Source organism: Octodon degus, unplaced genomic scaffold (genome assembly GCF_000260255.1).
Source record: "Octodon degus isolate 3935 unplaced genomic scaffold, OctDeg1.0 scaffold00021, whole genome shotgun sequence".
Lineage (NCBI taxonomy): Eukaryota > Metazoa > Chordata > Mammalia > Rodentia > Octodontidae > Octodon > Octodon degus.
In genome coordinates this window covers 12,292,733-12,307,920 of record NW_004524597.1, presented here as the reverse complement: position 1 = coordinate 12,307,920, position 15,188 = coordinate 12,292,733, and the positions used below count along the sequence as shown (strand labels likewise).

The following is a 15,188-nucleotide window of genomic DNA, read 5'->3' as shown; positions in this document are numbered from 1 at the left end:
AGAGCTTTAGATGTCATAAGGGTGAAGATTTAGGGCATGGTGCTAAGTCTTGTCTCACACCAGCCAATAACTAGTTCCGTGTCCTAGGGTTCCACTGTTGAAGTAGGTACTGATACACCATAGAGAGACCAAGCTGCCCCGGACTAAAGAACAGGCCTTCTTTGTTTGACCTGAGCACTCAGCATATTCTGGGTTAGGTTCTTTAGATCTATATGATTATTTTTACATCTTCAGAAAAGATAAATACCCCCCCCCATCTGATAAAGGACTGATGTACAGAGTATATATGAAAATTTTATAACTCTGTAGTAAGCAAACAGGATCACTGAGAGGAATAGAGCATGTTCAGTGAGGCAGAGCCAAGATTTGCTGGATCGAGAGCTTAGCACCTATGCAGGATCCAGAAGAAAGTGGCCCAGTGTGGCACTTGGGAGGCTGAGGCTAGGGAATTGTGAGTTCAAGGGCAGTTTGAGCTACATAGACCCTGTCTCAAAAATGAAAAGAGAAAAAATAAAATAAATAACTGGACAGCATATGAAGATTGGGCAACACATGTGAGTACTCCATATCAGTCAGTTAACACTTTGTTCTTCTGCCAGCGAGTAATTGGGCCCAGGAAGGTATAAAAGATTCTTTAACCGAGCACAAAAATTCTGTTTACTAAGAACAAGTTTGGCTCTGATAATTGACCTTTTATGATAAAGCATAAAACTTCTTGGTCTTAGGCAGTGTGAAAAGACGTCTTGTGATTATAGTATGCCCTTATGCCTGGGATGTTTGACCTCTGTGAATGTTGATGTAATTGCAAATAGTATCTCCTCTCCCTTCCCCTCCCCTTTCCCCCTTCCCTCTCCATTCTCTTCTGTTCTCCCACTATGCCCCTCTTAATTATAAGGAAATAATTTGGGGTCAGTGATGAAAAGCAAGCAAAACTAAAACCAAAACTAAACCCTAAACAGCAACTTCTTGCTAATGAAAATTTATATAATGTCTGTTAAGTCCCAGTTACTCTGTAGGCTGAGTCAGCAGGATCACTTGAGCCTAGGATTTCAAAGTCGACCTGATGTAGACAACACAGTGAGATCTTGTCTGGCAAACACATATGCACACCTGTGTTTGAGCTGCAGTATCACATGAAAGGACAAGCTATTAAAGACTTCATGAGAGAACATCAGTGAGGTTATATCCATGGAGCTCTTCAAGGATGTGGAAGGAAAATCAAGGGGTTGTGATGTGGTTGAATTTAAAGATGAAGAATTTGTAAAGAAAGCACTAGAGGGGGCCTGCCCCTTAGCTCAGTTCTTTAAGTAGCTGCTTCAACAAAGCAGTCAGGCTCAGGTTGCTGTGGTTCGATCCCCACAGCTCAAGCCAGCCAAACCTGCCCTGAAGGCATTTGGAGCAAAAACCAAAAAAAGAAAGCACTAGAAAATTGGGAGGCTGAGGAAGGTCTTCTCAGTGGAAAACCCTTAAATATAAAGGAGGATCCTCATGGAGAAAATTTTCATAGGGCATTGTAGTAAACAGGCAGATCCTTACCAGGAGGCCATGCCCCTGAGATGGGGTCTGGGTTGATGAGTTTACCACTGTCAATTCTCAATAACCCAAATATTCCTCCTGAAGTTATCAGGAACTTGCAGGCAGGTAGACTTGGTTCCACAATATTTGTTGTTAATCTGGACTTCAAGGTTGGAAGAAATTAAAGAAATGTTCAGTATAGCTGGAACTGTAAAGTGAGCAGATATCAAAGAAGACAAAGATGGTAAGAACAGAGAAACGGGCAGTCACTTTTGAGCATGCAGTTGAAACAGTTTGAGGAATTCCTATGTTAAGTGGGCAGTGTTTATTTGATAGCTCTATACATGTGAAAATGGATGAAAAATCTGTCCTTCATGAAGACTACCATTCACATAACAATAGAACACCACAATTACCATGGGATCTTGGTAGCATTGGAATGAAACTTGGTCCAGGTTAACAATCTATTAGTGCCAGCCAGTTGAACATAGGTGGTGTAATGAAAAATTTAGTTCCCAGTAGTGTGGGAATGGATGGTTCAGGTTTTGGAGGAATGAGTAGGCTTAGAGGAGGAATTTGGTTTGATGGTCTGGAAACAGTGAATAGCATGGGAGGATCTGGCAGAGTACACTGGGTGGGAGAGCTGTACAGTGGTGTGATGACTATTAGCATGGAATGAAATTTTAGCCATGGTGATATTAGAATAAACTGAGACTTTAGAGATTCATTTTGTGGACTTGGCAGTGCAGTGATTGAAGAGTTTGCAAGAAGAATAGGAAGTAGCTTTTAACATAGGTCCAGGGTCCAGTAGGATCTGGAATAAGCAGTGGTATGATCAGGGTGACAGGCATGGGCAGGGGCCTGGACCACAAATAAAAATGGAGAATAAAAAGTCAAAAGGCTGTGCAGCAGTGAGGTTTGATTTTCTGCAGTCACTGAAAAGGCCTGCAGAATGATGAATAGCACCAAAATCAGCAGCAGAGAAATTGATGTCAGCTTAGATTGTAATGCATAATTTCAACTATAGTTGGAACGTTCCTTCATTTGTTTTTGCTTACTCTTCTAGAAAAACTTTTTCTTTGTTTTCGTAATCCTGTGTGCTTACAGAGCCTATAAAAGAACTTCTGAAATTTCCATCAGCTTCCAACAGTATAATGCCAAAAATATACGTCATTATTTCTGTTCATCTTATGTTGAGTTTCTAAATACAGCAAGTCTGGTTATGCTGTTTAAATGACTAGTTATACTGGTTTTAAGTAAGACATTTTCTTGTTGTTTTCACTATGACATACTAGGGTCTGTTTCGGTTGCCCCAGCTTTGTCAACTTATTGTAAGGTAAAAGATAATTTTTTTTCAAAGTTTTTGTTTTATAATATATAGTGGTCCCTAAGAAGAAGGGCTCAGACTAATTAGAATATGATCTTAGTTGGCTTTAAAATTTTTCTTTGGCATAAAGAATTACTATAAGTGTTAGATTTTTGACGTTCAAGTGGTTTTTTATTTGACTTAAACTAAGGGATTTTTTGTGTTCTCCTAGTCATATTTTCCACATAACACTATTAATAAAATCACCCTCCTCAACCCTTTATTTTTTTTTTTTATTTTTTATTTTTCTCAACCCTTTATTATTGCCAGTAATTCCAAGTTCATATAGAACTCAATATAGCAGATCCCACCAGTGTTTAACTCATGTCTTGCTCTAGGAAATACTGGCTGATTGTTGGGTTGCCCTATAGGAGACAGGTCTCCACTTGATGTACTACTTGAAATAAATTTATAATCTTTCCTATGAACAATCAGACAAGTCTTGTCTCTTTTTTTTTTTTTTTTTTTTTTTAAAGAATATCTATCTTGTTTGCCGATGTGTGAAAGACATTGTGTTCATTTTCTTCCCTCATTTCTTCCAGGACAACCCTCCATATGATAAGGGGGCCTTTAGAATTGAAATCAACTTCCCAGCAGAGTATCCATTCAAACCACCGAAGATCACATTTAAAACAAAGATCTATCACCCAAACATTGATGAAAAAGGGCAAGTTTGCCTGCCGGTAATTAGTGCTGAGAACTGGAAGCCAGCGACCAAGACCGACCAAGGTAAGTCACTCCTTAGTCAGTGTAGAGAAGAGAAATCCTACCTTACTACCTCAGGTTCACCCAGAAGTACTGCTGAGGTCCCACCATCCTGTAGGGATGATGAATCTCATCTGAAATATTGACTAGTGCAGGTACCAAAGAGACCCTCCCTTGGTGGTTTACAGCCCAGTAAGACAGAGACAGGCTCAGAAGTTTGCACATGTGGGGGCACTGGCCCTTAGGAGTGGTGAAGTATTACTGGGCTGCCTCAAAGGGGAAGTGGTACTTAAGGTGGGCTCCCACAGCACTTGGCACCTGAACTTAGACTTGAAAGAAAAAAGTAAGTTTGTGAGGTTCTTCCAGGCTCACTGTGGCTGATTTTCAAGGAAGGAACAAAGTCAGGCTTGAACTGCATTCTCGGATAAAACACGTAGTTGGTTATAGTGGACCTACAACTCCCTGGAATTGGCTATAATGTGTGTGTCCATGTGTCTGGATGAACACACAAATGTATGTTTTACTGGGGAAAGTTTTTTTTGTGTGTCTTTTTGAGACAGGGTCTCACTGTGCAGTTCAGGCTGGCCTTGAGCTCACTTTGTAGCTCAGGCTGGTCCTAAACTCAGTGATCCTCGTGCCTCAGTCTCCTGAGTGCTGGGATTATAGGCATGTACCAACACACCCAGCCTTTGGGGACAGCATTTGATTTAGTATTACGATTGCCCTCCCTCTTACCTCATGGAAGTAGCAAGACTGTCTTGTAGGTTGTACCTAGTTTTTATTCCAGACTTTGTTTTGACATCTTAACCTCATATTTTAGGAGGCCTTCTAATAAGTAATAATCAATATAAGGTCTGTTTAAATTACAGAGAATGAATGAAACTGATATTGACAAAGCTATAGGTACAGTTTTTCAGTTAGCTAAGGTAGGAAACCCTAGAAGTTGAAATCCTTTCTTTCTCTCTCTCTCACACACACAAATAATATAATAATAATAATAATAATAAAATAAATCAACCAGGTATAGTGCTACATGTCTGTGGATCCCTACACTTGGCAAGCTGAGGCAAAAAGATGAGCCTGGGCTGTATAGGTGAGTTCAAGGCCAGTTTTTACTACAAAAACTCTCATGTTCAACCATCATGCTTGGCAGGAAAAGTCCTTCCAGGCAAGGCTGCCCAGGAAGGCCATGCAGCTCTCACTCTGGTGATAGTTGAGTCCAAGGTCTTCTCTGAAGGTGTGGAAGCCAGGGCAAGAGAACCTCATAGGAGATGGATACAAGCACTTTGCCATCTCTTGTAGGACCTGGCTGCCTAAGAAGGCCATCATGCAATATTATTCCTTTTTTTTTTTTTTCTCCTTTTCCTTGATACTAGCAATCAAACTCAGAACCTTGAGCTTTCCAGGCAGGTGTTGAGCCACTGAGCTATATCCCTGGCCCCAATATTGTTCCTATTTTAGCTTCAGATCTAAGTGTGTGGCCCATGTCTTTCACTTTTTCAAGTTGCGGCTGTCCTATGCGCATGTGCGTGCACACACACAAGCAAGGAAGGTCTTCTTTCTCTTTTGAAACATGCTTTATTTCAGATTATTAAAGGTAAAAATTTTGGTATAGGTTCTAGGCACAATGATCTCCACGATTACTATTTTGTGATTTGGTACAATTTAAGATTTCTTTCTAGAAAATTACTTTATAAATACTTTGTAGCAGTCCTTGATCCTGTCCTCATATATATCAGGAATGCAAGCCAGGTGTGGTAGTGCACAACTGTAATCCCAGCATTTGGCAGGCTGAGACAGGATGATCACTGTGACTTACAGTTTAGCTTAGACTGTGTAGTAAAGTTGAAGGCCAGTCTGACTACAAAGCATGATCTTGTCTCAAAAAAAAAAAAAAAAAAAAAAAAATTACCCCTAGCACTTCATGTCACAGTCTTTAAGTTTCTGTAATCTTTTAGGGCATTATAAATATCCTTAAAAATGAGTCGATTTCTTGGGAGTATAGCTCAGTAATAGAGAACACTTGCCCAGTTGTACAGAGCTCTGGGTTTCATTATCAGCAGTGCAGATAAGTAAGCAAACTTAGTGACTAGCTGGCCTGTTGGTACACTAGGCTGGTAATGTTGGGCTGAGGCAAGAGGATTGCAGGTTCCAGCCAACATGAGCAAGTTAACAATTTAGCAAATTCATGTCTCAAAAAAATAAAAATGCTGTGAAATGTAACTTAGTCTCCAATACTATAAACAAAAAACCAGCTCAAAGTAATAACAGTTTATTACTGTTCAATATCTGCATTAATCTAGCCACTCCTCAAGGGTTGGGATGTACCAGTTCATATTGTCCACATGTATGGCACGTATTGTTAGCTGGGCACCTCATTTCTTCTTGTGCCCTCTTTTTGTCCATGAGCCAAATTGTGCCTCTTCACAACATGAAGGTGAAAGAAGAAACTTCCAGACCATTTATGGCTCAGATGCAGAACTGGTAACTGTGTCACATCTTCTGGATTCTGTTGGTCAGGCAAGTCCACACTAGAGAGAGGAGGTAGACTTTTTGGCAGCTAAGAAGAGGGCCACGCAAGGGCCAACTAAATTGCTCAGTGGATTAAAGCACCTGCAAGCATGCATAGGGACCCAGGGTTTGATCCCCTGGCCTGCTGTGCTGGCCCCGCCCCCAGGGCATGCTGAGACAGCAGTTGAGACTGGGTGTGGTGGCGTATGCCTATAATCCCAGCTCTTGGGAGACTGTAAACAGGAGGATCACTACAAGTCTCATCTAGTAGTGAGACCCTGAATACCCTGTAGACCCTTCCCTAAAATATAAAAAAAAAAAAATAAACAAGAAGAGGGCTGTGCAGTACAAGGAAGTTGTTTACAGAGGCAGAGCGAGCATCTGAGTGATGATACATTTCCTCAATGGATTTCCAGGCCTACCTGGGCCCACTTGTCCCAGAAGGTGGCTCCTGGGCGTACCATTGTTGCTGTTGATATAGCGGGGGAAAATGAAACTCCCAACCTGAAAGGTACCTGGGATGAGTTCGTGTTCTCTCAGACCGAAGAATGAATTTTAGGAACAAATGGAGGTTATGAACAGAATGTATTTATTGGGGGGAAAAAAGCTCCTGTCCAAGAGAGGGACAGGAGGGGGGCCCTGAGTGGGTGGTCCAAGGAAGCTCTCTCTTCCAGGGACTTTAATAGTGTAAAACCATGCGAGTCTAAGGTGGAGAACATGGGAACTCACCTAGATGGGCATGAGGTGGGGCAAAACTATGGTCAACCAATGAGATTACAAGCACCATTGCTCAGGTAAAATTAAGTCCAGGACCAAATGAGGAAATGAGTTACCTAGCAAGTGGGCACGAATATAGAACAGGACTTTGTCTAGTAACCAACCGGCAGTAATCGGATCAGTGATTTTTCCTTACTTCTTCAGGGTGATAATCCCGGATGCTAATCTTTAGGGAGGTAAGCATTTGTTTGACCTTTGGTCTCTAGGTCTGGCCCACAGCAGGAGCATCCGTCCCTCTTAAAGTTGTAAGGTATCTCATCTTTGTTATCTCCTTCGAGGGCCTATAAATGTCTATAAATGCCCTGTCTGACTGCCTATAATATTTCTAACTTAGCTGCCTGCAACACTCTCACTTTCCCTATCTTTGTATGTTCAATGTCCCTGTTTTTGTGAATCTATTTTCTTTTTATTTTATTGAGAAACATATGTGAATAAGACAGTTTCAAAGCTGATTAATAGGACAGTTTCGATAATCAGTACATTGTACATTGTTACCTTCTTAGTGGTTATTCATAGTATAAGAAGCAGACAGGATATCCTGTCCAAACACTATTAGTACACCTCTTTCTTTTCATTGAATTAAGCAAAAGTAGCTGTATATCTATCCTATTTTGTATGTGTGAATACAAAATGATCTTTTCTTTGTATTCCCCCCGCCTTTTTTTTTTAGTCTTGTCAGAGGTGGATATTCTATTGGCATCTAAATACTGTAGGTGTTTGAATTCAGCTAAACAGTCCAAAACTGTCCAGCAGTCTATAATATTAGTGGGTTATCCTCAGAAGTTATTGACTTGAGGGGCTGGTGAGATGGCTCAGTTGTCTAAAGCACCTACTCAGAACAAGCTTAGCAAAGCACAGGGACCACGGTTCAATCCCCCAGCACCACATGCCAGCCAGCCCCGCCCCCTGGTGGGCTGAGCTGGCCACACACACACACACACACACACACACACACACACACACACACACACACATAAATAAATAAATGAATAATTTTAAAAAATAAAAAATTAAGAGGTTATTGACTTGAGCCTTTTACAGTTCATTGTATTAATATGGCTTTATTTTTATTTTTTTTAATTATTTATTTATTTTGTGTGTGTGTGTGGCCAACTCAGCCCACCAGGGGGCGGGGCTGGCTGGCATGTGGTGCTGGGGGATTGAACCGCAGTCCCTGTGCTTTGCTTAGCTTAGCTTGTTCTAAGTAGGTGCTTTAGACCACTGAGCCATCTCACCAGCCCCTGGCTTTACTTTATATACCTTGTTTTTATACTTTTCTGCTGGATGGTTAACACCAAGATAAAGCAAGACCTATATAACAAGAAATGTAACTTTTGTATCTGATAAGGTCAGTCAAGTACCTTCAGGATTTATCCTGTAGCCCTGTATCGCACTTTGTAGATCCTTTGTCAGTGTCAGCCATGAGGTTGAGTCACGGCCGTTGCTTGACCAATTTGCTCTCTGTGAAAGCCTGAGAGGATGTTTTTTCTCTCCATGTGACTTTCCCCAGGCACACTATACCTAATCGATCACATTCCTCTATGGCTCCATAATCTCCTTGATCAGAAAATTTGGAGCACAATTGAGTTACATGATGTTAAAATACAGGTTCTCCTGTGTCCCGAGTCTTCACTGACCTTGAAAGACTAGGGCTAAAATGTTGACTGTCCTTGCAGCCCTTCCTTTTCTCCAATTTTGATCTGCTAACTTAGGTTGTTAACCCTCCAGAAGAGAAGCTTATTATTACTCTGCAATATATGCATTTTGGTTTACTCTGTCTAAATATCAAACATCTTTGGCATATTATGGAACAGGTATTTTCCATCAAATATTGATATGTTGAACTTAAAGTCCTTACAGAATATGAAGGAAAAATAATTTTATAAAAGAAATAAGCATTTACATATTTTTTACAAAGAAATTTAGAAATCTAACCATATACAGAATTGTAACAGGACAGACCTGTGACATTTTTTTTCTTACTCTTTTTTTTTTTTCTTATTCTGGTCGTTTTCTTTTCCCCCAAATTATTACCTTTTTAAAAAAAAAAAAAAAAAAAAAGCCTTTTCTTGAGAGACATTATGGCGATAAATGGTATGACATGACAAAAAGTACATATTTAGAAGACCAGGATGGCAGGCACTCCAAGTGTGACCCCTCTATTACACATCGCCATCCTCAGTGCAGCCACCTGGTTCACAGGCACCAGCATATACAGTTAGTCAGGGTGAGAGTCTCACCAGCCAACCACTAGTCTCAAAAACCTGCTGATGTACCCCAGGATCACTGCCCCACCCATCTCGTGCGTGCAAATGTATGGCTTTGCCCCGTCATGTTTTCTAGCTTTTTTCCTTGCACACTCATTGTCCAGTCCTCAGGTTCTCACTGTCCTTTTATTTGTGTTGTAACTTTCTATATGTAATTCTACTTTTAAGTTCTTATACTAGAGAGACAATATGATATTTACAGATGTGGGTCTGGTTTATTTCACTTATATCTTCAAGTGGCATCCACTTAAATATGAAGATTCAAGTTTACCATTCTTTATAGCTAATACTCCGTTATATAAAAGTACCACATCTTTTCAACTATTCCACATGTGACGGGCATCTTGGTTGTTTCCAAGATTTGGCTATCAAATTGTGCTGCTATGTGAACCTATTTTCTAACTGCTGTTCAACTACCACCATCCTTTCATGTCTTTTCATTTATTTATTTTTAATGTATTTTAGTACAGGGTCTCACTATGTAGATCAGACTCGGTTTCACTACGTAGATCAGATTTGTAGTGATCCTCCTGTTTTCAGCCTCCCTAGTGCCAGAGATTATAGGCCCGGACTTTGTAGCCAGTTTAGCTTGTCTCAGGGGTGGAGCTGGCATGGCATGTGGGTCCAGGGATCGAACCCTGGTTCTTGCACTTGCCAAAGCAGGCACTTAGTCTGCTGAGCTATCTCACCAGCCCTCATTGATCTTTAGACCAGCTACATTTCCAGTTCAGGGTTACCCTATCTGCAAAATTCTGAAATAGTTATTTGTATTAGACACAAAGAATTAGAAACGTTAAGATTGTCAACAATAGGGCTGATGGGATAGCTCAGTATATTAAAGTGCCTACTTAGGCAAGTGCAGGGACTGCAGTTCGATCCCTGACACCACACACCATGCCTCAGAGTGTAGGCATAGTGGCATATGCCTGTAATCCCAGTACTAGGGAGGCTGAAAAACAGGATCACTATGAGTCTAAGCTGTGTAGTAAGACCCTGTAACAACCAAATACATTTAAAATTGTCAACAGTCGAGTTAAATGTACTTAGAATATGATACTGAAATTCAGCATAAAAGGGGCCAGGGAGATGGTTCAGTAGAATAAATGCTTGCGTGGCAAGCGCAAGGGTCTGAGTTCAATCCCTGGTTCCACCAAAAAAAAAAAAAAGAAAAAGAAAAGAAATTCAGCATATTGAAGAAGATAGTAAACTGAAAAAAAAAAAAAAAAATACTCCTGTGATCATACATATGTACCTGAGAGAAATGAAAGTTTGTGTCCATACAAATACTTGTACACAAATGTTCATGGAAGCTTTATCTATAAATGTTCATGGCTTGATAAATGGATAAACTGAATGTGGTATACTCATACAGTGCTCTGAAGTTGTGCATCCTAGCCTCATGGAAAAAAAAAAGAGGCTGCAACAAGGATGAGGTGCCCAGCTAACACTAGATACCATACACAGGAACAGTACAAGCTGGCATATCCCAGCCATCAAGGGTTAATGCAGCTACTACACAGGTGACCCAGTGGAACGTAGTTCAGCTATGAAAAGGAAGATTTTTTTTTTTTTAATGTATTTAGTACAGGTTCTACAGGATCTCTCTACACAGATCAGACTTGTAGTGATCCTCCTGTTTTCAGCCTCCCAAGCGCTGGGATTACAGGCAGGCCTGGCTGCCATACCCAATCTCAATATCTCATTCGCCATCTCTGCGTGCCCTGGCAGTGGGGCTGGCACGACACACTGGGGATTGAATCCTGGTCCCTGCATCTGCCTAAGTACATACGTTTTTAATTTTTAGATAGAGTCTCTCTCTGGCTTTAAACTATGTAACCTAAACTGCCTTCAAACTCATGATGATCTTCCTATCATCTTCCCTAGGGCTGGAATTACAGGCATGTGCTGCCATAATTGCCCCAAAACTTGAAATATTATGTTAAATTTAATAGTCCCAAATGACATTTTCTGTGATTCTATTTGTAGTTGAGCCTTACTCAGATTTTGTGGTTTCATCTACTTACTAATAGTTTTTTGACCCCTAAATCAATGTAATGCTTTTACAACCAATCACAGACATGTACAGAGCAGTGAAAAATTTGATTCACCCAATTTGAATGAACAGTTTGACATTCTATAGTTTTGTATTTCAGCTCTCATATCTAAGCATGTAGCCTGTGCAGTGCTGCATTTTGTGCTTTTCATTTTGTGATTTGACTTTGAAAATAGCCAGCTGGGGGGTGGGGGTGGGGGAATAGCCAGCCAGGTGTAGAGATGCATAACCTGTAATCCCAAATCTTTGGAAGGTTGAGGCAAGAGGATCACAAGTTCATATTCCCAATTGGGCAATTTAGTGAGCAGCTGTTTCTAAATAGTAAGACTGAAGATACAGCTTAGTGGTAGAATACCCCTGGATTTGATCTCAAGTATAGTTTAAAAAAAAAAAAAACAAACCTCCTCAAATGTAATGCTAAAGTGCTGTCTAGTGTTCCTGAGTACAAGAAGACTGTTATGTCTTATGGAGAAATCACATGTATTAGCTAAACTTTATTCTGGCATGATTTATACTACTGTGGATAAATGATAAATGATTCAGTGTTGTATATTAAGCAAGGCTTCCTTCCATCCATCTTTTTTTTTTTTTCTTTTTTCTTTTTCTTTCTTTTTTAAATAGTGGCATGGGCAGGGAATATAGCTCAGTAATCTACAACTGCCTGGCAAGCACAAGGACCTGAGTTCAATCCCTGGTACCACATGCTATAGTGGCGCACACCTCTAATCCCAGTGCTTGGAGGCTGAAGCAGGAGGGTCACTTCAAGTCCAAACTGTGTATCGAGACCCTGTATCAATAATTAATTAATTAAAAAACCGTAGCAAAGATTTTTTAAAGGTAGGAAAAGCAACAGACACTGCAGGGCAAGTTGAGCCAAGTAAAAGTAGAAAAAGAAGTATGCCCTACAGTATAAAGGTTGGCTGCCATGCAAGGAAAAACACAGCGGCCTATTTTAATTTTGAGACAGTACCTTGTTAAGTTGCCCAGGCTGATCTCAAGTTTATGATCCTCCTGTCTGAACCTGCTGAGTAGCTGGGACTAAAGGCGCATGCCACCACACCCATTTTTAAGGTCTGTCTATCTATTTATATCTATCTATCTTATATATATGGTTATATATTAATCAGCTGATAAATATTATGAGCAGAGGAACTGTGATCCAGTGTTGTTAATTCAGTGTTCGTGCAAGTCTCTAGGACATAACTACTGCAGACAACAAGGTTCAGTTGTATATGAGATTATCAGAAGAGGCAAATCCATACAAATTAGTGACTATGAGGGTATGGGGAGAAGCACAAGAATAAAAAGAAACACAGAAAGTTTTGGTTTTTATTTTTGGTACCAGGAATCAAACTAGGGCCTCATGCTTACCAAGCAGGCACTGTGATGCTGAGCTACCTACCTGCATACTTCCCAGATTCCAGAAACAGTGTACCATGCACGACTGTGTACCCTGCTTTCTAGTAGATACCTTGGTAGACAAAAACAAGGGTTAATTTGATGGTTGAGTGCTATACAAAATATAGTTGATGACAAATTCCTGGTATACGAAATACAATTAGTAACAAAACCAAGCATGGTGGTGGTACATGCCTTTAGTCTAGGACTGTGTAAGTTGAGACAGTAGAGTCATAGGTTTGAGCTCAACTTGGGCAATTTAATGACTTAAGAGACCCTGTCTCAAAATGAGAAAGTTGAGGTAGCTTAGTGCATAGACCCTAGTTTCAATCTTCAGTGCTGCATTAAAGAAGAAATTAAAAAAACAGTAATGTTCACCTGTCAGTGGCATGTGCTGAAATACACCACAGCCAGCAAGCCAAGGGTGAGTTTTTAGGGAAAGCCATGAAAATGCCCCAGGAAAGAGACTGTGCCCCAGTATGGTCATGTCTCTGCTTGGATAGGAAGGGAAGGAAGCATAAGTACTTAACCTTTTGTTTTTGCTTTGTTTTTTTGAGAGAGGATCTGCATACATAGTACAGGCTGGCCTTGAACTTGTGACAGTCTTCCTTCCTCTGTCTCACAAGTGCTTTGTACCACCACACCCTACTTATTTCACTTTTGCTTTTTGCCATGCTAGGGATTGAACCAAGGATCTCATGTGCTAGCAAACATTCTATCTCTGAGCTATACCATTTGACCTATGTTATTTTTTAGTGTTTATTAATGTATGCCTTCTGCTTATGACAAATGAAGGTGATTTTCCATTTGAGTTACTGATGTTTCCTTGCCTCTTAAATATTACAGAGCTATGGTTGTAGCTTAGTGGTAGAGCACTTGCCTAGCATGCACAATGCTGTGGGTTCTGTCTCTAGCATTGCTCCTCCAAAAAGTGATTTAAGGAAATATATTAAACAAGAATATAGGCTACGTATGGATATATAGCACAGTGGGATAGTAATGGTTGGTTTTGGGGATACAAAAATAGAACAGCTTTATCATTTTTGTTCAGTCAAACAAGAATAAAATCTGCAAAGGATAAATCCTGAAATAAAGAAATAAAAACATGTTTACAGGGCTCGCTTCCTCTAGAGGTGCTACTATAGTGAAAACCAGGAAGCAACAGTATTTGCTCTGGAGAGTGTGGAGATTAAATTAGAGGCTCTTGTGGCCTGCAGAGAGCCTTCCAGACCCTTGGCCCCATTGTTCCCTGCTGCCCATCTTTCCCACTGAACCTGTCTTGCCAAACCTGATTCATCTTTGCCATAGGCCTCATTAGAGTCCCCCATGTTCATGGGAGCCTCCTGTCTTTTGCCTTCCTTCACTGGGTACCATTAATAAGCTATGCCAAAGGCAGGTGGTACTTGTGGTAGACCCTTAACTTGGTGTGTGTTGGTGACTAGCTGTGCCTATACTATGCCCAGTTCAGCCAGTGCCAGCATTTCAGTGTTCCTTGTAATGCTGGGTAAAGAACATAGGCCCCCAGTAGAAGAATCTAGCATTGGTCCAGAGAGGAGATAGCTTTGAGCTGGAAACAGTAGTAGGAAAGATCACAGCACTTAGAGGGTGCTGACAAGGATTAGGGGTTATTCTGAGGAGATGCAAGTGGCACCCTGCTGCTGATTCCTGTTCCTGTCCTGTGCTCCTGTGCCATCCTTACCCCCAAGGATTACCTTCCAGCTTGTCTGGGACTTCCTGCACCATGTGAAGCATCACGGCACCCCTGAGCCTATGTGTGACTTCCGCCATGACATTGATAGTCTGTTGCTGCTGTGGTTGTCATCCTCCCAATGGCTAGTCAAGGTGCGTCGGTGAATCTTACTCATACCTTTAGGAGCTCCTTGGGGCCCTTTAGGTTGGATTCATTGCACGTGGACAGGCACACCCACATCACACATCCCGTCTTTCTCACCTGGATTAGAAGTGTCCTAAACTGAGTGAGTGTAGTGCTGAGCACGGGGTGAGGGCAGACACGTACCCCCTAAATGCTAACCTGGGAAAGTAATCCTGTATGTGCTTCAGTGTGAGCAGCTGTTAGTGCAGTGCCTACTGTATCCAGAGCACCCTGGTGTTGGGTCATGAAGGCTTCCCAGAGGCCAGAGCATCACCCTGAACAGTTACCTGATGTAAAGTTGGCTTTGTCACCCATCACTTTCTTCTGTTACAGTATTGGGGGGAGGGAAGGCTGAGTTCTGGTGGTAACAAGTTCAAATTAAAGCAAGTTTGTCTTTAAAAAGCACATTGGCTATAAATCGCTATTGAAGTCAAAGAATTTTGTCTCTGAAATTGTCTACCTCTTGTCCTCCCTGATTCTGTTCTAATCCCAATGCCTTGTCCTTCTCTTGGCAGTAATCCAGTCTCTCATAGCACTGGTGAATGACCCCCAGCCTGAGCACCCGCTCCGGGCTGACCTAGCTGAAGAATACTCTAAGGACCGTAAAAAATTCTGTAAGAATGCTGAAGAGTTTACAAAGAAATATGGGGAAAAGCGACCTGTGGACTAAAATCTGCCACAAATGATTCCAGCAAGTGTGAGCAGAGACCCCGCGCAGTGCAT

At 41.1% G+C, this 15,188-nt stretch overlaps 1 protein-coding gene and 1 pseudogene across 1 annotated transcript in view; both read left to right on the top strand.

Moving 5' to 3' along the window:
* Ube2l3 (ubiquitin conjugating enzyme E2 L3) overlaps positions 1–15,188 on the top strand; it is a 74,829-nt gene extending 59,641 nt beyond the window's left edge. The window contains exons 3-4 of the mRNA XM_004627963.2: positions 3,424–3,610; positions 14,981–15,188. Of these exons, the coding sequence (XP_004628020.1) occupies positions 3,424–3,610; positions 14,981–15,135 (342 nt within the window). The 3' untranslated portion in view covers positions 15,136–15,188. The remainder of the gene's footprint in view (positions 1–3,423; positions 3,611–14,980) is intronic.
* On the top strand, positions 1,134–2,391 carry LOC105741723 (annotated as a pseudogene).